The sequence below is a fragment of the Neoarius graeffei genome, chromosome 5 (genome assembly GCF_027579695.1).
Source record: "Neoarius graeffei isolate fNeoGra1 chromosome 5, fNeoGra1.pri, whole genome shotgun sequence".
NCBI classification, from domain to species: Eukaryota; Metazoa; Chordata; class Actinopteri; order Siluriformes; family Ariidae; genus Neoarius; species Neoarius graeffei.
The window spans coordinates 26,349,831-26,373,213 of record NC_083573.1 but is presented as its reverse complement, the minus strand read 5'-3'; the positions used below and the strand labels follow the sequence as shown (position 1 = coordinate 26,373,213).

The window sequence follows — 23,383 nt, the reverse complement described above, 5'->3', positions numbered from 1 at the left end:
AAAACACTTGTGTGCATGTCCGTGCGCACAGCTGGGAAGTGATAAAAGACTGAAAAGCTAGCAATAAATAGTTCATTGAGAACTCAGTTCTGGCCTGCCGTGCTTCTGTGCTCCACCCACCTGGTCCAATACTACATGTGATTACCGCGATATTCAACGAGATGCATTATATGCATGCGCAGTAGTGAAAAAACCGACAGCCTGACTCGTACACGATATGATTCGGAATTCTTCAGTAGTTTCCGTCCTGCTGATAAACACATCGATTAACACAGACATGGCACACGCTTAATATGTGGTGGCTTTAGTTGACGGTGTGTCTGAATTTTTGCTTCATATATATATATTTTTATTTTCAACTAGCCAGCCGGGCTGGCTAGTGACAGGAATTACCCACCAAATGACAAATTAAGTCTCCTCAGGCGACCGGACCATCGCGAATTTCGAGCCCTGCGATCTCATTGGCTGCCAATATTGTCCCCCACCAGATGGACGAAGCCGACTGATTTTAATAAGCTAGGAGAAGACTTGCTGGACAATTTGATCCACATCAGCATGGAGGACAGCGAGATGGACTATGAGAGGGTTGCCCAACATTAGGCCAAGCAAAAGCCAAGGAGAATTAATCTGCTTTCAAGGAGCAGAAAACTTAATTAATTAGTTCAGGTTTGCAGAAAGATTATGTACTTATAAATGCTCTCACGAAGTGAAGTTGTCCAAATGTGTCAAATATAGCATAATTTCAAATAATAATCATAAGCATTTTTGGCAGTGTGATGTCACTGGGATCCATTTAACAAAAGAAGGCTCCGGATTATTCTTTTGTTAAAGGCTCACAGTGACATCACACTGCCAAATATGCTTATCATTATTATTTTCTCAAATATGCTACAAAATGCTACATTTGACACTTATTAACAAATTCTCTTCATGAATGTGTTTAAGTACATATAATCTTTCTGCAAACTTAAATGTATGAATTAAATTTTATTTTCCTTTAAATGTTTTAATCTTAATCTAGTCCATTTAATAAAGTGCCAAAATTTAAACTTTATAATATGCAGTTACCTTACTTTTCTTTTCAGTGTATCTTAGTTATACATATATTATGGTAATTGCATCAGAAACGTTCTAAATCATTACAGTTATTGTAATACAGAAACTTATTTTAAGGTGGCAGTTCTTAGGTTCAGATCCCTTTGTGATCAACAGGAGGTCATGATCGATTCTCTTCATTGGACTGCATAAGATGGAGCAAACCACTGTTCATATTTTCATGCACATTTTTGTTACAACACTACTTGATCATAGATAATTAAGGGATCCCCATATATTTTCAATCTATCATATCAGTAATCTATAACAAAACAACTTAATTTGCATGTTAAACTTTAAGGTGAAATTTCAAATGTGTATGCATTAATACTATTTAGGTCAGAAATCATTGAAACACTGGTAAAATCTATCCTATAATCATGTATCTAAAACCTCTGAGACCCTGAAAATGCACCTGAGAGCATCTATTTTCAAAAAATTTTCTGGAGGGGCATGCCCCCGGACCCCCCTAGTTTCACTTCGCGCTTTCGGCGCTCACTTTCATGCCATTGGCGCTCAATTGTCCGTGTATTATCATGCCAGAATTTAGGGCTTTAATTTTTTTCTGGGGAAAAAACTGAAAAGAAGCATTGATGTGTGCAGGCATTCAGACTGCTTGTGTGTGTAAGACTAATGTAACTGATTTAGACAGAGAAAGTATGAAAGACACACTAACTGTATGCTTCCCTCTGTTGGTTTCTGTCTTGCAAAACAGTAACTGTTCTTGATGGAAGTGAAATAAGGAAGCTTGAGGCATTTTTGCTCGCTCAGCTTTCTTGAAGCTGTATGTATGCAAGAGGAAGAGATGGCGTGTGTGTGAAATTTGCTGATGTGTAGTAGTTCACCTTTCTTCAGGTTGCTCTTTGCCCTGCCTCAGAGAAAGATGTTCTATGCTCAAGCATAAACTCATAGGAGGAAGTCAGAAAATGCCAGGGACACGTTTATGCTGGATACGTAGACAGTGACACAGAGAACCACAGCAACAAGAGCCAACATTTCTGTGCTAACAATCTGCTAATCATGCTAGCTGATGTATAGGAGGAAGTTGAACACCAACTCGACCATGTCTGTGTGCTAAAGACTCCTGCTTTGGGTTCTTGTACATATTAGGTAAATAGACGTAAGCCATGGGTTCATCCGTAGTCTCAACGTCTACCAGTTTGTTTTACCCTTCCTCTTTCTCCCCAGCCATTCATTTGTCTTCAAAGACATGTGATTATGACCATTTAGGAGAAATTCATAAGGATTTGTAATTCAGTGGATATCCATGACCACCAGTATATCAAATCTCACATGGGCTATGGTCACACTACAGCTCGCGATGCTTTGTGATGGGTTATCGATGAAAATGAGCCATTTTGGTGGCCAAGCTTCGGGAAGTATTCCCAAACCCATCTGCAAGTATTTGGAACTTAATTTGCAGACAAAAACATCGCCACCAAATTTCAGTGCATGTGTTGATATTTTTGTGATGTTTCTGACCACTTGCGAGGTGGAGACTAGGAATGGGAATCTTCATCATCAACATGATACGATACGCATCTCGATGCACTGCCAACGATTCGATACATTAACGATTCATGAAATTACCAATGGTAAGATGCGATACGATTTTCCAACCTACTGCGATACAGTGCGATACTGTACGATTTCATTTTAACACAATGCGATGCAGTGAGATTCGATACGATGCGATGCAGAAGAAAATTATACCATGGAATACATAGTATTTCTCAAGTACTGGCACTTAAGGCATTACCACTGGCTGTGCCTTTTATTTTAAAAAACAGGAATTACACAGTTTCAAAATTCAGACCTGAATAATGAACAATTAACTTTCTGCCACATTATGTTAGCCTAAGCAGCTCATGCTGCGTTAAGTTTTTGAAAGAGGTTTAATAAAGAATTAGATTTATACTAATAATAAGAAAAAAGCCATGAGATTTTAGGATAGTGGATCCCATCCAATATAATAACTAGTAAATTAACAAAAAATTAACCCGTTGACATATTCTATCTTCCTCAAAAAGATTGAAAATACTTTAGAAAACCAGTAACAAGGCTCCTGGATTCAAGCAAGTAAAAAGGCAGTAACACAGCTCCTGGATTCAAACATTTAACTAAGGTGTTTCTTTTTCAAGTTTTTTTAAGGAATCTCCTTCTTTGCATATAAAGAAGGATATGGCTTCTGTTATGGCTTTCGATCGAGCTGAATTACTAGACAGTGGGGGTTGAAAAAACTGTGGGATAGGCCTACCACTACTTTGCTCACCAGGTGCGTTAGTAGCACTACTGCTAGCTGAAGTCGACTGTACATTCAAGTGGTGTCGCCGCTTCAGGTGAGTAGTTAAGTTGGTGGTGCTCCCTGTGTATTTAATCGCCGCACGGCACAGTTTGCATATCGCAGTAGATTTGTCCAGCTCTCCACCTCGCTTGTAAAAGACGAAACTTTTCCAAACTATTTATTTAAAGCCAACCGGTGAATGTATTACTTCAGATTCTTCCATGTTTCGCTGGCCGCCTCTGACTCAAAATCTGACCGCTGTTCTTCTGCTGTTTGCTTGGCCTGCCTCTTCGCGCGAGACGAGAGTTGGACTGAATCAGCCAATGACTGCTGCATAGATAACTCAACCCAGAAACAGGCCAGTTTCTAAAAAGTTAAATAATAGATATTATTCGGTTCGTATCGATGCAGATATTTTAGTCGCGATGCATCTCGATCCCGTTCGAATTTTTAACCGATTCAGACGTTTGCCAACCGATGCAACCGCATCGTATGGTTCGCATCGATTCCCTGATGCAAATCGGTGAATCTTCCCAACCCTAGTGGAGACACACACAAAAAAAAAAACAACTTGCAGAGCTCGGAGAACATTTGCCATGCATCACATGATTGGTGGTGATGCTGCCAATTTTTCATTGTCAAGTATTCACAAACCCATTGTGAGCTGTAGTATGACCAGGGCCTTGGCATCAAACATTGTTTCACCTTCCCAAAGGGTGAGCGATCAATAAGTAGTCAGTCAGTCAGGGGCCATGCCATGGCTAGTGCAGTCTTTACAAGCTTATAGGCATGTAATGATTCACCGCATTCACAATTCAATTTTCCCCACGATATTAAAAGAAATTTATATTAAAGTTTTATTGCCAAAAAAGCATCACTGTCGTCTTCATTAACATTATTTCTTTTGTTAAATTAAAAAAAATCAACTTTTGCTACATTTGTGAAAGATTATTATTATTATTATTATTATTATTATTATTATAATTATAATAGCATTTTTCACTAAATAGCATTTTTTAATAGCATTTAATAGCCTTTTTTAACTAAAGATTCCTTTTAATAAAAATAGCCTATTAACTAAAGATTCCTTTTAATAAAAATGGAAAAAGCTAATAAACCTTTTCTTAATAAACTTTATGAACATTTGTACTACCTCCATTTGCTTCTCCTTTCTTTAGCTTTCAGCAGTCTGTAAAAAGTGAACTTTCTTTTCTTGTTGAATCTATTTGTAGAGTCAGTCATAATCATAACAGCTCTTTCACATTTTAGGTCCCCCCTCCGCACATTATTAGAGCTGTGTTACTTCAGCATAATGGTGAAGTCACATGCATTCCTGCTATTGTACAAGTATTCTGCTGTCTAAACAACACAATTACTGCTAGGAAAAACCAGCTTGTTTACATTAAGTAAGGAATACACATGACGGTGCGATGATATGAGAAAACGATCAACACGGGGGGGTAGTGCATCGTAGCCCATCGGCAAATATTGCCAGTCTGAAGTTGATTGTTTTCCAAGAAAACAGGAGTATGTTATATCCTGTAATACCACAGCGTTTTAATCTATTATTGAACAACATGCCAAACTTTTTTCACCATGTACACCATTCCCTAACAGGAGTGGAGATTAATACTCCTCCATTGTTTAATTTTCAGTGAAAACGTAGTGTGTTAAGAAAACAAAAGAATGTAGATTCACTAGAACTCAACAAGACACTGATGGTCAAAGTGTCTTCTGTTTTCACCCCTCCTATCCATTCATACGATTGTGAACCAGTTATTCCAGAGGCAGCTAGGTGTTCAGCGAGATAACACAAATCAACCTTAAAGGAACAGTCCACCGTACTTCCATAATGAAATATGCTCTTATCTGAATTGAGACGAGCTGCTCCGTACCTGTCCAAGCTTTGCGCGACCTCCCAGTCAGTCAGACGCAGTCAGACGCGCTGTCACTCCTGTTAGCAATGTAGCTAGGCTCAGTATGGCCAATGGTATTTTTTGGGGCTGTAGTTAGATGCGACCAAACTCTTCCACGTTTCTCCTGTTTACATAGGTTTATATGACCAGTGACATGAAACAAGTTCAGTTGCACAAATTGAAACGTAGCGATTTTCTATGCGATGGAAAGTCCGCACTATAATGACAGGCGTACTAACACCTTCTGCGCGCTTCGGCAGCGCATTGATACGGAGCTCAGATATCAATGCGCTGCCGAAGCGCGCAGAAGGTGTTCGTACGCCTATCATTATAGTGCGGACTTTCCATAGCATAGAAAATCGCTACGTTTCAATTTGTGTAACTGAACTTGTTTCATGTCACTGGTCATATAAACCTATGTAAACAGGAAAAACGTGGAAGAGTTTGGTTGCATCTAACTACAGCCCCAAAAAATACCATTGGCCATACTGAGCCTAGCTACATTGCTAACAGGAGTGACAGCGCGTCTGACTGCGTCTGACTGACTGGGAGGTCGCGCAAAGCTCGGAGAGGTACGGAGCAGCTCGTCTCAATTCAGATAAGAGCATATTTCATTATGGAAGTACGGTGGACTGTTCCTTTAAAGGTGAAGGCTGTGATTTCTGAGCGCCACTTGTTTATTTCTAACTTCCTTCCTCTCTCTTTGTAGGAATGGCGTGAACGTAGAGGGAGCCACACACAAACAGGTGGTGGATCTGATCCGAGCTGGAGAACGGGAGCTCGTCCTTGCTGTCCTCTCTGTTCCCCAGCCAGAGACAGACAGCCTGGACCCGGGAGACGATGGCTCGTCCCAGTCCTGCTACGACTACAGTGACAAGCAAGCCGTGCCCATCTCTGTGCCCACCTATAAACACGTGGAGCAGAATGGCGAGAAGTTTGTGGTGAGTGAGGTGCAATGAACATTCACACCCATACACACCTTCAGTGTCATTTACACGGTGTATAAAGGAGAATAAATAATGCGTCACTGTTGCCGTGTGAATAAGCAGAATCTCATTTGTACATTTGTTTTTAGAGAGGTCACATGTCGTGATGCAAAATACCTTTTGTTGTTCGTGCCAAAAATGTTCAGAAATGGCCCTCCAAGTTTTATGAACCAGACTTTACTCTATAGAGGACTTTCACTGATGTCATAGATTTTTATCATGCAGCGTCCGCCATGTTGCCAGGCAAACAAAGGAACAACCATGATGGTTAATAATAGAAATCGAGATAACTGCAGTCAGTGCAATCTCTCTGAAATGATTAAAAATTTGGATTAGAACAGCAGATTGTGTTATATCCAAAAGCTGAAACATGCAGGCATCACAGATCCATATCATTTATCCACAACTGTATTTATTATTTATTCTGCACTGTTTTGTTCTCTCTCTCTCTCTCTCTCTCTCTCTCTGTCTGTGTGTGTGCCCGTGTTTGTGTGCGCGCCTGCCTGTGTGTTCACCACTTCAGATGGTTTAAATGCAGATGAGGAATTTCGCTGTACTTGAGTAAATGTGTGACAAAAATAAAGGCAGCTTCTTAATGTACCCACAAATGTATTTATTCCACTTGAAAAGTGTTCAGCAAACCAGCTACCGGATTTAGGATACCACGATATCCCGAACTATTTAGTATTTGGGACTTCTTTAAATACACTAGAGATGCTAAAGGCATACGAAAGTACAGATGCCTACTGACAGGGAAGTAGAGGAAAGTAACAATGGTATTTTCAATACAACAGTATTAAAAAAAAAAACCTCTAGTGATATACAGTACTAATAACTGTGTACTTGTAGCAACTTTTTAATTGTGGAAAACGGAGGAACAGGAAGCAGACTTCGGAACAAGTGAGTTCTTTTATTTGCGTACACTTTGCAGTGACAAACACGCGACGGGGTGGCACAACTGAAGTGCGAGACTCAGTTGTACTTTCCTCTGCTTCTCTGTCAGTGGAGTACAAAACTCCAAATTGAGTACAAAATTGCATACAAATATTTCGAGGCAGGTTTCATGCCAGAATGTTATGGGAAATTTCCTGATAAAGAAAAATACATTATTATGACAAAGGGTAAGCTCAAACATGGACTTCTAACAGTAATAAACAAGCCAGAACCTAGATCTAGCATATTTTATGGTGTTGAGCCAGGTCTACATCAGCAGCATGTTTATGTACTGATAATCTCACCAAGCATTAGGTCTCATAAAATATATCGCATCCAGATCTAGATTTTAACGTTGCACAGAGCTTTCACACTTGCCTGATTTATAAAATGTTCTCCACACATGCGGGAATGTTTTGTTGGCATCCTGTTTAACTGCAGCTTGCCATTTTTCTCGTCTTTCTGGGTGCGCCAGGAAGCGGTGAAAAGTTAAACCAGGCTTATCTCCACGTCTGTTATTACATCCAAAAGCAATACAGGTCTCTGGCATGGTTCTTTTAGATGTAACTTCTACAAGTTTATCTGTAGTAGACATGGGGTAGTCGTAATTGTAATCGTAATTGATTGTAATCTATTTTTTTTTAAATGTAATCTTAATTTTACTCAGGAAACATACTGTAATTGTAATCGTAGGTACCAGTAATAATTTTGAAGTTTATTTTATTTTTAAAAGGGACAGTGTACAAATTAAACATTATCCTTGTGGTAAGGACAGATGTCTGTACCAGGTTATAGCAGTACATGCTAGTTTCCACCTGTAGTCCCTTGGCAGGTGGATATAATAAAGATTAATAAAATGTACAGGAAATGTCACCAAATCTGTCATTAGAGCAATTTGTAGTGATTTAGACCAGTAGAATAGAAGTGGATAGCCTCATAAAGCATACATAGCAGCGTCATTTTTCGCAATCGCGCGCACACACCATAAGTTAAGTGAAATGTGCAAAGGAATGTACAAGCCAGTGCAAATATGCATTATCCCATCCCACTACCCCCTCTTTACATAGAGTATAAGTTTTACCACTCCAACCTCGAGAGAGAGAGCGCAAAACATGATCTCCAAACCACCAAAACTTCACATTTCTGTAGGTTATATCCTCCCACACCTAATGGTCATACACAAGCATAATAAGATAAAATAAAAATAAGAAAATCCCCCCCCCCACAGGACTCTCCCATCCCTCACAATCCCCACACACTCACAAACGCACTAAAAAGTGCAAGATCTGCATACCCCCCCCCCCACACGCACACACAATACCCCCACCACACACACATACCATTCAATAAAATGCCCTAACTATCCTTTTCTATCCATGTGTGCATAATTGAGTTGATAATATCCATTTCTTTGCCAAATGTGAAAAAGACTTAAAATTTGTACAGGATATTAATTCTGTTGGGAGGTTATTCCACTGATTTGTGGCTACAGAAGAAAAAGATGATTTACCAAATGTAGTCTTTCGTAGTGGGACACTACATTTCCCCCTCGACACTGATCTAGTGGTACGTGTTGATACCTCTGAGCACAAAGAAATAAATTGTTTCAAAGGTGGTGGTGCATCATTATGTATAATTTTAAAAAGCAGGCAGAGATTTGCATGTCTAAAGGGGTGTTCACACGGCAACTTTTACTCCGGTGTAGCACCGGGGCTGCCCCGGTAGAGCGTTCACACGGTACAAAGTTATAGCGGTGTAGCCCCTGAAAGCTGCTTAAACCGGTGCAAATCTAACCCTGCTCGGGAGGTGGTTTAAGAAATTTACTCCGGAGTAAATGCTAGTTTGCGGGGCAGCACCGATATAAAATGGGACGTCTGAACGCTACTGGGGTAGACTCGCTACGCGTGAGGAGAGTTGATTACATAAGGGTATTGCATAATTTGCATCCTGGTATTTTGCGCTTCCAAAATGGCGAATATCAACAACAACAGAACTGCGTGTCTTCCAGTGTTGCCAGATTTGGCAGTTTTAAGTGCATTTTGGCGGATTTGAACATATTTCGGGCTGGAAAACGTCAGCAATATCTGGCAACACTGGTGTCTTCATCCACGTTGTTTTCCCGGCGCTTGGTGATGCCATGACAACTGGGAAAAAGAAGTACATTTTCACGCATGCGCATATTTCATTTCCGCATTATTACTATCGGAAATGATAGTAATAATGATAGGAAATGATAGTAATAAAAGGAAATATCAAAACTTTATTACTATCAAAGGAAATGATAGTAATAAAGTTTTTGCTACTATAACACGGTCGCAGAAACTGCCGTGTGACCGCAAGTGGGGCTGCACCGGTGCTAACATGCTTCTCTCTAGTAAGCAGGGTTGTGACGTGTGAACGCTGCGCAAAATTTACACCGGTGTAAGATATATCGCAACAAAATACATCGGTGCAGCATCGATGCAAATATGTGCCGTGTGAACACCCTATAATTAGATTTTCAAGGCTCTGTTATATTTACGAAGCACAAGACAGTGGTGGTAAGAACGTTTTCTCCTGGCATGGATCTTTATGGCACTTTTGTAAATTGAGCTGAGGGGTCTTAATACCGTTTTGCAGGCTTGTGACCAACTTGTGATGCAGTATAGAAAATGAGACATAATCATTGCATTTAAGTATAAACTAGATGCATCAGTAGTGAGAGAGTTGCGTATGTATCTGAAATTTGATAGATTAAACTTCAGTGTGTTACTGAGTTTTTGTTTTTTTTTTTACACATGAGATTTAAAACTAAGAGTCGGGTCAAGAGTGATGCCTAGGTATTTAAACTCAGTTACATTCTTTATGGCTTGCCCGTTGATTGTGATTTCAGGATAGTTTCTGATTTTGGTTTTACTTGTAAAGAACATGGATACCGTTTTATCAGTGTTTAAGGCAAGATAGGAACTATGCAGCCATTCTACAACCCTTTTCATTTCATTTGAAAGTATAGTTGCAACCTCAGATGCATTATTACCGTGCACATACAATACAGTATCGTCTGCATACATTACAATATTAACTCGGTCACATATAAGTGGGAGGTCGTTAATGTAAATACTAAACAGTAATGGCCCCAAAATAGACCCCTGTGGCACCCCCATTTCACATGCCTTGGATGAGGAAAGTGCACTATTAACCCGCACACACTGGTAACGATCACTAAGATAAGATTTAATCCATTTTTGTGTGTCAACAGACAGATCGTAATTAACTAGTTTATTTATTAGTTTCTCGTGGCTGACTGTATCGAAATCCTTGCGAAGATCAAGGAAGACTGCTCCCACCACCCCTCCTTGATCAAGATAATTTTTTATTTTCTCAATGAAATAGCAACAGGCAGTTTCTGTGGAGTGCTTTTTTCCTGAAGCCAAATTGCATTGGATGTAAAAGGTTATTATAATCAAGATGGTCCGTTAGTTGTTCAACAACTACCCTTTCAAATATTTTTGAAAGGGCTGGGAGAATACTAATTGGTCGATAGTTGCATACTTCTTGTGCATTACCTGCTTTAAACACGGGTGTCACTATGGCATTTAATGGTAATCATATAAGTATAACAAAATTACATGATGGTAAAAATATAAATGAAGAACATTGGCCCCTTGTGTATACTGAACATCTTTGGTCTATTTACCTGCAAGGCCAGTAGACTTGAACTCTGGGGTCTGAGGGTATTTTCTGGCACTCGAATGATTTTGGCATGCTCTAATTTTGTCAATTTCAACAAATCTAAGCAGTATTTTCAAAGTCATATGACTTTTTTTTTTTTTTTCCAGCATCAGTTCAGCTACAATAATATCTCTGTAGTACATATGTCGTCATTAGTTTTTTGTTTTTTTTTAAAGTACAATCAATGAAGATGTTCTAAAAAGCAGTTTTAGAACTGTGTTGGAATGTGGTGGGGACATGACCTTACCCATTGTGTCGAACCATTTTGGTCACTTGAGCTGATTCTGTTCAGTCTTGGGAATGTATCAAGCTCAAAAACTTAAATCTGCTCCATTGATTTGGACAATTAACTGGCCATCAAAAAAAATTTATGTCCTCTTGTTTTGAGATAAAGGGTTGGCAGTGGGAGAGGTATTCAATGAGAAGGGCAAAAGATTTCCATTCACATTCAGTGAAGAGTGAAAACCCCTCTCACTGCCATCTCTTAATTCCATCAGGTCAAGTCACAATGGGTAAGGTCTTGTTTGTTTGTTTGTTTGTTTGTTTGTTTGTTCCACACATTCCAACACAGTTCTAAAACTGATTTTTACAACAGCTTCATTTATCTGGTATTTGACTATTTTGGTATTTGACTCTATTCAGTGTGTCTTGAAATTAACTCTAGTACTCAGTTCAGAGCCACAACCAACTCTGTTACTCCTGTAATTTTACTCCAACTCCAAATTTGACACACTAAATTCAAAATAGAGAAAAGTTAACTATTTTTGAGGAAAATACTTTTTTAACTCTGGAAAAAACTGCTCAGTCATTTTTCCTGTGTATGCACTACAGCGCTAACATATCGACTGATACAATAATAAAATACACCTTTATTAATCCTCCCAAATAGGTTTTTCAGAATTAATTTACATGAAATTTACTGATCTGCTCATCAGAAATAGGAGAAAGAAATTATGTAGGCTATGTTTTCACATAGTGTCTTGCACTTTAATGTACACTGGCCAGTTTTGCATTACGTTTTACGTTACTAGACTTTATGTGAAAACATACATAATGAAAAATTATAATAAATGTAAGTAAAATTAACCTTATTTTTTATTTTCATAATTTGATTCATTGAATAGTATTGCTCATAAGTGCCCACATTTGTCCCCAAATAGGTCAAAAACACTTGTCCGTAACAGAATGTGTCACAGTATTTGCTGTAATTGTGGTATATGTGATGTAATTGTAATCTAAACTTTAGAAGTAGTCATAATTGAATTTCACGTAATCACCCCAAGTCTACTCTGTAGATGTACTGAATTGGGCTTATAATCATTCGTGTACGCTTGTGCCGGTCTTTGTCAAACTGAAAACTCACCAAACAATATGGCCATGGAAACAAATCTGGAGTTACGATGATGTCACGCGAAAGTCTTCTAGTCCAGGAATTCTCAAACTGTTTGGCCAGATGTCCTGAAATGGACATTATGAATAGTAGAACAACAGTAGAAACATTATGAATCTGGAATCAAAAGAAAAATAAGTGGTCAAGGTTTAGTTGGGATCAAAGAAAATTCATAATGTTTCATTTCTACTGTAATGTTTGAACATTTTTATTATGTTAGTAAGACACACGTGTAAATGACTTAAAAACCAAAACAATATTATCTGCACTGACTGAGTTAGTGATGCTAAAAAGTGAGTGCATTTTTAGAAATTAATTCATTCATTTTATTTATTTATTTATTTATTTATTTTTCACTTAAAAACTTTCTGCTGTTGTGATGGTCACTGAAGTGTATCTCAAATTGAAAACCCTAACCTTGCGTTCAAAATATTTACCAGTGTTGGAAATACAGAAGGTTGTTGTGGCAGTTCGTAGGAGGGGGAGGAGCACAGAAAGACGGCAGGCCAGAAGAAAGTTCAATGACTATTTTATTTGCTCTTTTCAGATGCAAAAATTCACTCGCGCGCACACACACACACACACACACACACACACACACACACACACACACACACACACAAGTTGTCTGGTTCAAGAGAGAGCTCTCTTCCTCTGCTCTCTCTCTCCTTATATAGGGTGCGGTCACTGGGAAGACACACAAACAGGTTAATTGACAGGTGTAGTGATTCTGCCACTTACCTTCCCTGACTCCGCCCTCCGGTTACAGACCGGCGCTTGACCACGCCCCCGCTGCCACATACCCCCACCGCCCGACTCAGGCCGGGCAGCCGTCTGTGCCCCCGGCCTGTGGATCACCTTGAAGTTAAAGGGTTGGAGTGCCAGATACCAACGGGTGATCCGCGCGTTGGCATCCTTCATGAAGTGGAGCCACTGGAGGGGCGCGTGGTCCGAACAGAGGGTGAAAGGGCGTCCCAGCAGGTAGTAGCGGAGGGCGAGGACCGCCCACTTGATCGCGAGACACTCTTTTTCGATGGTGCTGTAGCGCCCCTCATGTACCGACAGCTTTCTGCTGATGTACAGCACTGGACGGTCCTCCCCCTTCTGGGACAAAACGGCCCCCAGCCCCTGTCCGACGCATCCGTCTGTAACATAAAAGGGAGAGAAAAGTCAAGGGAGTGTAACAGTGGGCCCCCCGCACAGTGCAGCCTTCACCTCAGAGAAAGCCCACTGGCATTGCTCCGTCTACTGGACCGGATCTGGTCCCCCCTTTTTAGTGAGATCAGTCAGCGGGCTGGTGACGTCCGAATAATTAGGTATAAACCTACGATAGTAGCCAGCCAGCCCCAGGAACTGTCTCACCCCCTTTTTGGTCTTGGGCCTCGGGCAGGCTGCAGTTGCTGCTGTCTTGTTAATTTGGGGACGCACCTGCCCGTTGCCCAGATACCGTACTTCCACCTGCCAAATCGCACACTTCTTCAGGCTGGCTGTGAGACCCGCCCGCCTCAGCGACCTAAGGACGGTCCTCAGGTGTTGTAGGTGCCTTGGCCAGTCATTACTATAAATAATGATGTCATTGAGGTACGCGGCCGCATAGATGGTGTGGGGGCAGAGGACCCTATCCATCAGCGGCTGGAACGTAGCGGGTGCCCCAAACAGCCCAAAAGGAAGTGTGACAAACTGGTGTAAACCGAACAGTGTGGAAAAGGCAGTTTTTTTTTTTCTTGGGATAATGGAGTTAAGGGGATCTGCCAATAACCCTTTGTCAAATCCAGTGTCTAGTAAAAGTGAGCCGTGCCTAGTCGATCCAGCAACTCCTCAATACAAGACATTGGGTACGTGTCGAATTTAGATACCGAATTGACTTTTCTCTAGCCTACACAGAACCGGACCGACCCGTCGGTCTTGGGTACCAAGACCACCGGGCTGCTCCAGTCACTGTGGGACTCCTCGACGATGCTCATTTCGAGCATGGCCTCGAGTTCTTCCCGAACCACTTTTTTCTTGTGTTTGGGTAGCCTGTAAGGGTGGCTATGCACTACCACCCCCGGGAGCATCTCAATGTGGTGCTCTATGAGGTCGGTGTGGCCGGGCAGGGGCGAGAACACGTCCGAAAACTCGGTCTGCAACTGGGCAACCTCTGCGAGTTGGGTCGGGGAGAGGTGGTCTCCACAGGGGACCGGAGAGGTACGCGATGCCAATGCTCCCTTTTGAACCTCCGGCCCCAGCTCCGCCTTCTCCGGAACCACTGACACCGACGCCACGGGGACCTCCTCGTTCCAGAGTTTGAGCAGATTGAGGTGCTAAATCTGTAGCGCCCCACCCCTGTCCGTCTGCCTCACCTCGTAGTCGACGTCCCCGACTTGTTGTGTGACCTCAAAGGGTCCTTGCCACTTGGCGAACAATTTGGAGCTTGATGTGGGCAACAGTACGAGTACTTTATCTCCCGGTGCGAACTCCCTAAGGCGTGTACCCCTGTCGTACAGGCAGGTTTGCCGTTCTTGGGCCTGCCGCAAATTCTCCTGGGTTAGGGGTGTGTGTGTGGAGTTTTGCGCGCAGGTCAATAACGTATTGAATTTCGTTTTTACTTGGTGAAGGTCCCTCCTCCCGATTTTCTCGCAGCACATCTAAAATGCCGTGCAGCTTACGCCCATATAACGATTCGAACGGGGAGAACCCTGTGGAGGCTTGGGGGGCCTCTCGCGCTGCAAATAACAAGGGTTCGAGCCATTTATCCCAATTACGTGCGTCCTCATGAATTTTTTAATTATATTCTTGAGGGTGCGATTGAACCGTTCAACTAAACCGTCCGTTTGTGGGTGATAAACACTGAATAAAGTTCAATGACTATTTTATTTGCTCTTTTCAGATGCAAAAATTCACTCTCTTCCAGGCGCGCACGCGCACAAGTTGTCTGGTTCAAGAGAGAGCTCTCTTCCTCTGCTCTCTCTCTTATATAGGGCGCGGTCACTGGGAAGACACACAAACAGGTTAATTAACAACAGGTGTAGTGATTCTACCACTTACCTTCCCTGACTCCGCCCTCCGGTCACAGACCGGCACTTGACCATGCCCCCGCTGCCACAGTCGTGTGCATAATAAAACGGACCCTTGAGTAGGTTGGAAGGCGACATTAGATGGCGTTTTAAAATGAAAATATTAACTGTAGTGGGGCGGCACAGTGGTGTAGTGGTTAGCACTGTCACTTCACAGCAAAAGGTTCTGGGTTCGAGCCTAGTGGCTGACCAGGGCCTTTCTGTGTGGAGTTTGCATGTTCTCCCTGTCTCTGCATGGGTTTCTTCCGGGTGCGCCGGTTTCCCCCACAGTCCAAAGACATACAGGTTAAGCTAATTGGTGGCTGTAAATTGACTGTAGGTGTGAATGTGAATGATTAGATTAGATAGAACTTTATTGATCCCTTTGGAGGGTTCCCTCAGGGACATTAAAATTCCAGCAGCATCGTTACAGGATAAACAGAGAATAGAAAATAGAGAAAAACTTCTAGATAAATTTAAATTAAGTATTTACATATACAAATAAAAAAAAAAATATGGGGGGAGTCCAGCAGGAGAGGTATTGCACATTTATATTGCACATTGTCCAGTATTGCTTTTTGTCAGGCTAGGCTACTGCTCCTTTCTGTCCTCTATTTGTCTCTGTGTCAGCCCTGCGTTGACCTGGCAACTTGTCCAGGGTGTACCCTGCCTCTCACCTATAGTCGGCTGGGATAGGCTCCAGCTTCCCTGTGACCCTGTACAGGATAAGCAGCTACAGATAATGGGTGGATATTAACTGTAGTGGGAAATCCAGTTACTGTTATTCCTCGCAATCTCGAATGGTACATAAGCATGTAATTTGAAACACAGTGCTCATTTGTTTAGCAGAAGTACAATATGTCTGTGAAGATTCTCAGTCATCCAGGTCATAGTAACTGTGGGTGGTAAAAGAGAGCACTGGACTTGCTTGAAGATTCTTGAAGACGTTTCACCTCTCATCCGAAAGGGATGAGAGGTGAAACGTCTTCAAGAATCTTCAAGCAAGTCCAGTGTTCTCTTTTACCACCCACAGAGGTACAATACCAGTCAAGTTTGTATTTTGACTATTTTCTACACTGTAGAACAATACTGAAGATATCAAAACTGAAATAACACATGGAACATTTATATAGAATTGTGTGTTAAACAAAAGTGTTAGTTTCATATTTTAGATTCCTCAAAATAACCAGCATTAATTAGTGGAATTTCCTGCCGCCTTAATGCGTTTGAGGTCAAACAGTAAATAATAAAAATTAGGGGTGCAACAATTAATCGACTTGGTCAACTAAACTCTACAACCAAATTAGTTGCCAACTAATTTAATAGTCGATTAGCTGATGTCATGTGTCTTTTTCCTGCTAGCTCGGACTGCTTTGACATCACCGCATACTGAATAGAAGGTAACTAAGGTGCAAAGGCAGCTTCAAAAAGAGAAACCTCCATAGTCTGGGAGCATTTCACACTGAAATCTGGATAAAAAGGCTGTGAATTGCACAATTTATAAAGTGTTTCCTCTGAGTTTACTGGGTTGGGGCTGGATGAGGATGGTCACCTGCAGGACCCCACGCCATGGCTCCTGTTACAGAGCATTTGGACCTGAACAGTAAAGGAGTCATATTTAAGTCTTCACATTTATTTTAGAACAATAATTAGAACAGTTTTTTCCCCAGATGTGTTGCGTTACCACCACAAAATTTATTTACAAATAAAAATACTTTCATGAATGAAAGCTAGACGGCCTTTCGATTTCATAAAATCGTTGAATTTAGTTCCCTCTGAAATTTGGTCATTGTGATGCATGTTTATTTCTGTAATATCTCTCAAAATATCAGGCCACTCTGTGGCTGGGAAGTTATTTAATTTGAGGGGATGCTCTAGCACAGGGGTTTTCAAAGTGTGGGAGAGTCAGCCCCCCCCCCCCCCCCCCGAGAGCAAATAAACAACAGCGCTCCCCCTTACAATTTTTGTTGTTGCTATACGTACTTAATGTTCCATTCGTATTAAAAAAAAGGTTGTTGTACACATTTTTTTTCTTTTACACATTTTAAACATCTGTGCTTTTTGAAAACATCTTTTTTTACACATTTTAAACATCTGTGCTTTTTTAGAACATCTGTGCTTTTTTAAAACATCTTTTTTTTTTTTACACATTTTAAACATCTGTGCTTTTTTTAAAACATCCTTTTTTACACATTTTAAACATTGTGCTTTTTTAAAACATAGTTTTACACATTTTAAACGTGCTAAGTCCATATTAGAGTTCAGTTCGACAAGGGCCTCTTCCTCTTGCACTGTTAGTGCATCACTGGATGTCGCTGGGAATGAGAATGGATTTCTCACCCACTGATTTGCTAAGGTCTCCTCTCCAAAATACTCTGCAAACTGCTCATGCAGCCCCTCCAAATGCACAGTGATCACCTGTTGTAGTGTCCAGTTGCAGCCCTGCCTTCTCCACAATATCTTCCAACGTCGGGAACATTTCCACCGAGCCCCGTTTAACATGAGCACACCACAAGTCCAACTTTTTCCTAAATGCAGAGACTCGATCGTGTGCCAAAAAGACATGGCTCTCTTTGCCCTGCAGAGAGGTGTTCAATGCATTTATTCGGTCAAAGATATCAGAAAGATATGCCAACATTGCAACCCAGTTCATGTCCCCCATATGCTTCACCAGTGGAGAACTGATTTCGGCAAGGAATAGGAGCACTTCCTCACGCAAATCACACAAGCGGGTGAGGACCTTGCCCCAGGACAGCCATCGGGCCTCGGAGTGCAGTAGCAGCTGTTGGAAGTGCTGTTGGAATCTCATTGCAGAGGACTGAGAAGAGACGAGCATTCATGGCACGTGATTTAATTAGATTAACAATTTTTACTGCCTCGTCCAGCACCGCGCGCAACTCTTTTGGCATCTTCTTGGTCACCAAAGCCTGGCGATGGATGATACAGTGCTTCCAAACAGCGGCCGGGGCAACCGCTTGCACCTGCTTCACCAAACCACTGTGGTGGCCTGTCATTGCCCTTGCGCCATCAGTACATATTCCACAACATTGGCTCCAATCAATACGATTCTCCTGCATGAAATCATTCAAAGCCTTGAATATTTCTCCTGCTGTAGTGCGAGTTGGCAGAGGATAACAAAACAAAAACTCCTCCTCGACACTGAGCTCTTTAATATAGCGCACATACACCATTAACTGAGCACAGTTAGCGACGTCGGTAGACTCATCCAGCTGAATGGAGAAGAGAGGGCGCTCACAAATAGCATCCAGCACCTGTTTCTTAACATCTGATGCCATGTCTGAGATGCGGCGCTGGATGGTGTTATCAGACATCGGTATGGCCTTCAGCTTGGCAGCAGCAGCATCTCCCATCATCACTGAACACACGTCTTTAGCAGCAGGTAAGATTAATGTTTCACCGATGTTGTGGGGCTTACCTGCTTTAGCTATGCGTAACGCCACATGATATGATGCTTCAGTTGCCTTGTCATTTACAGTGCTAAAAGTTTGAATTACTTTCTGCTGTGACCGCAGTTCATTTAGCCTCCTGTCAAAAAACGCCCGGGGCTTGGTCACCAAACTTGGGTGTTTGGTCTCAATATGACGCCGGAGTCGACATGGTCTCATAGCATCGTTAGCTAGCACCTCTTGGCAGACAACACACTGTGGCAGTGGAGCATCTTCAGATCCAGTCCATGAAAATCCAAACTTAAAATAATCATGGTCATTCTTCCTTCTTTTTTTGCTTGGCCCAGACTCTGTCTCCTCACTCACTGTAGCTTTAGGTACTAAAAACCTATCCATTTTGTCTCTTGCAAAGGCTAGCTGAAGTTCGCTAAATGTCTGCAATAGTAACTTATTCTGGCTTATTTTTCCTCACGTTGCGCCCCCCCCGAAGAACTCTGGCGCCCCCCAGGGGAGGCGTGCCCCACACTTTGAAAAGCCCTGCTCTAGCAAATAATGTGCATGAAATCGCTCGCTTCGCGCATTCAAGCACACGCGTGTGCGCATGCGGAGGTTTACCTTTGACCATGTACTGACAGTTGCATCATTTTGGTGCAAAACGAACAGCTGATCACACCAAGGAGCTCGCTGATTGCCGATATTTATTAGTTTGGTCCCGTGTTTCCTTCGCAGCATAACGTCTTTTCTTGCTTTCTGTTACTGTAGTCGGTCTTTCACGGTTCATTCGCACACTCCCATCCTCCATTTTTCTCTCCTGTTTCAAATTTGTATCCCACAAGACCTTGTGCTAAAGGGGAAAGCCCACCATGTGATGCATGATGTTAGCCTGGGCCCGCCCATCCTAAGCGTGACGCAACACGAGGGCCTGTTGCGAGCTTAGTCTGGCCAGGCAAGCTATCTCCAGCTCTTCCAAGCTCCCAAAAAATCGGGAACCAATCAACTTTGAGCATCTCCAACGGTCCTGGGTAGAGGTGTGTTCAAGGCAGTGACGTAGTAGAACTGCGACCGGAAGCCATAGATTGTTTACAGAATCTATGCCGGAAGCGCTTCATTCACTAGAAACATTACGAACATGGAGCAAGTTCTCATTGAAAACGGAGCAAAGAGCAGCCCTGGAGGTATTTATTGAAAGGAAGGACGTTTTCGCCTTGCTCCCAACCGGCTTCGGTAAGAGTTTAATCTACCAGTTAGCCCCGTCGCGTCACATACGTCAGAGGAAAGAGTGATATGATTGGTTTAAGCTTCGTCACAGCCTTTTCTGGCTTCGACCAGTAGCAAACTGAGGCATTTCAGGGAGGCGGGTCAACCACGCACTCTGGGAAACGGTTGGGCTTAATATCTTGGCCAGACCAATAGCTCGTAGAGCTTTGCAGTCATGTTAGCCAGACTAGCATGATGTAGTATCTTGAATTGCGTCATGGTGAAGTAGGAAATAATAGTGGAGAATTTAGGACCATGCGGCCCTAAATTCATTAATTGTTCTATTTAAAAAACCCAATAAAATTGAAAGTCTGAGTCAAATTCAGTAGCTTTTGGTCCACTAAACATTAATAATTGGGAAAATTCTTTTTATAACCTACACTTGAAAAATCTCAAAGGCAGTCTACCTTGAAATTGTTGTACTGTTATGATTTAAAGATTAAAATGGCATATGAACCATTTATAGTTCTGATTGATTTATAATTCTAATTAGAAATTCGGATAGCTTATTTCTTCTTTCTGTAATTTTTCACTCCCCTCTCCACTGCTTAGAAGATAGCCTTTCATTATCCCACAAGGGGAAATTTACATTGTTACAGCAGCAAAATATATAAAGAGAAAAAGATAACAGCGAAAGAGTACTGCAAAAGTACCAAGTATACAAAAAAGGATATACAGGTAGTCGTCGACTTAGGACCAATCGACTTTACGACCGTCTGGTTATGACTGGCAAGTGTTTCCCAGCTGAGCTAGCAGAGTGTACGACAGTTTCCGCCCCAGCTCCCGGCAGTGCCTCTCGCCGCATACAACAGTTTCCGCTCCAGGCACATGCGCAGTCTCTCTCGTGCTCCCTCACGCACTCCATCATACAGTTTCTGCCCCAGCTCCTGGTTTATGAAACGAGCAAATGCTCCCGCCAGCCCGAGCGCTGCAACAGCTGATGATGACTTAGACGACCCACAGCCAAGCACCAGTGATGCCAGCGGTCACTAAGTTTTGTATTTTGTTATGTTTTACATTTGTATTTTGTTATGTTTCAAACTAAAATGTTTTCTATTTTTCACACCTGTATTTCTTATTTTTTGTTTTGCACATATTAAACGAATTGTACTGTACGCAGTGTAGTATGCAGTGTTTGACTTAAATAATGAGCCAAGGTAATGAAATAAGAAAATGTTGATAAAATAAGACTTTAAGATGATTACAATATCATTACACATCACAATATACTTACGTTCCTTTAACATAGGCCGACTTACGACCAGATCGGTTTACGACCGATCAGTCGTAACCAAACGCAGTCGTAAGTCGACGACTACCTGTATAAAAGAAATAAACTACAAATTTAGAGATGAAAAAAAAATTTAACAAATTGGCATAAATTAAATGGTTTGCAGATATATAGTTAATATAAGTGTATTACAAAGGTGGTATTGCACGTGTAAGTATTGCACAGGTATTATTACCAGTATTACCCAGATAGTATTGCACAAGCAAGTCGGTATATTGCACAAGAGCCATTTTAACCATGTGTAGCTAGCAGTTTGCTATAAAGTACTGATGCTGATAGTCAGTGCACACAGTATACGTTCAGAGGGGTTTCTATGGCTGTAGCAGTGATCTGGACAGTATTGTTGATTTATTGTGAGGCGTGACTGGTGCTGTGCTTGGTGAGGTGCCGGTTGTACAGTCTCTCAGCAGTAGGGAGGAAGGAGCTGCTGTATCTCCCCTTAACACACCCCAGATGGAGGAGCCGGTCGCTACTTTTGATTTGTATGTTAAGTGAAGTACAGTAGTAGGCTGACTGCTTGTTTGAAATAATGTAAAAAATATCGTTTTCTATGGCTCGCTAACTTGAAGATGTTTAGAGTGCTCAACACGGTCTAACTGAAAATCCATATTAATTTTTTTTACTCATCGTAGGGTATAATTGCTGAGTTGCATCCATCCGCCTCATTAAGCTACTGTCACACTACAGCTCGCAATGCTGTGCTACGGGTTATCAATGAAAATGAGGCATTTTGGTGACAATATACACGTGAGCTAAAAGTTGTGGTCACACAGCAGATGAAAACTTGACGGTCATGCCTGGCACAGGTCAAGTGGCTGCACGTGCTCACGGAGTACCTTGTGCACACGCTTGGGACCCAGTTGTTATGGGAAACGCCTGATACTAATTTGAGCAAAATCAGAACAGGCAGATATGGAGACCCCCCCCCCCCCCACACACACACACACAGAGGCTTTGCGAAGTTTTCTCACTGTCACATTTGTTTGTAGCCATGTTTCAGAGCCTAATCTAGGGCGCGTAATATGCGTTTTTTATCTGTCTGTTGCACATCCACTTTTTGGGCACGAGAGTGATATCGCGTATCTATTCATTTTGTCGCGCATTTATAAGTAGAGAGCGTGTAGTCGCGTTTTACTGAATCTTGTGCGTATCAATTTGTCAGCACCAGCTAGCAAGCACTGCGGTAAATATAGCGTTGTTTACACACCAATCTGAAAATATCGGAAAGGACCGAAGTATTCCGAATGGTTTATTTAGCGGGTAAAACAGTTTTGTGAACTATTATATCATTGGTCATTGAACCGGAAGACAGTGTATCTCAACCAATCGTGTGAAGTGTTTTAAAAATACTCAAAAGCACATGGCATATCGTTCTGTCTCATCCAAACATAACAATGTCAAAACGCGTGGTCACGTTGAAGGACCTTTGGACGGAAAAAGGAAACAAAACGAAGACATAGAAGTGACAGATACTAATCCAGCCGACATTACACAACCCGATACAAGATATTATGAAAAAGATTTAATCTGTTCTTGTATAATGGTAGGTACTGTAACATTACTGTAAATAGTAAGAGATTATCATGATATACTGTTTAGGAAGTCTGAATTTTGGGATTATCTCTAGTCATCTATGTCAAAAACTAGTTTAAAGAAGTTCTACATGAATGCTAGTTGATTTTTTTTTTTTGGAGTAATTTGTTTAATTCAGTTTAGTATTATGTTATTAATCATATTCAAATAGTAAAGGTGCTTAGTTGATATATATAAGACATAAGTTTGTGTACAAATATGATCTTAGAGTAATTATATGACAGTGTGAAGACGTACCAAGTCGTTTGATTCTGATTGATAATGGTTTTTGTAGTTTGAATTTGATATTATTTTCCTAATGTCAATATACAATTAGTTTGATAATGTTTGGTATTATGTAAGTTTTATTTAAAAATATTATGAAATATATTTAATCTGTTCTTGTGTAATTGTAGGTACTGTAAGATTTGTAAATGATAGAGATTATATACTTTTTAGGAAGTCTGAATTTTGAGATTATCTCCAGTCATTTATGTCAAAATCTA

At 41.4% G+C, this 23,383-nt stretch overlaps 1 protein-coding gene across 3 annotated transcripts in view; it reads left to right on the top strand.

The window, feature by feature from the left end:
- Nucleotides 1-23,383, top strand: part of snx27b (sorting nexin 27b) — a 116,584-nt gene that overhangs the window by 21,862 nt on the left and 71,339 nt on the right. For all 3 annotated transcript variants that reach the window (XM_060921452.1, XM_060921450.1, XM_060921451.1), the window contains exon 2: nucleotides 6,005-6,236. In XM_060921452.1, coding sequence (XP_060777435.1) covers nucleotides 6,005-6,236 — 232 coding nt within the window. The remainder of the gene's footprint in view (nucleotides 1-6,004; nucleotides 6,237-23,383) is intronic.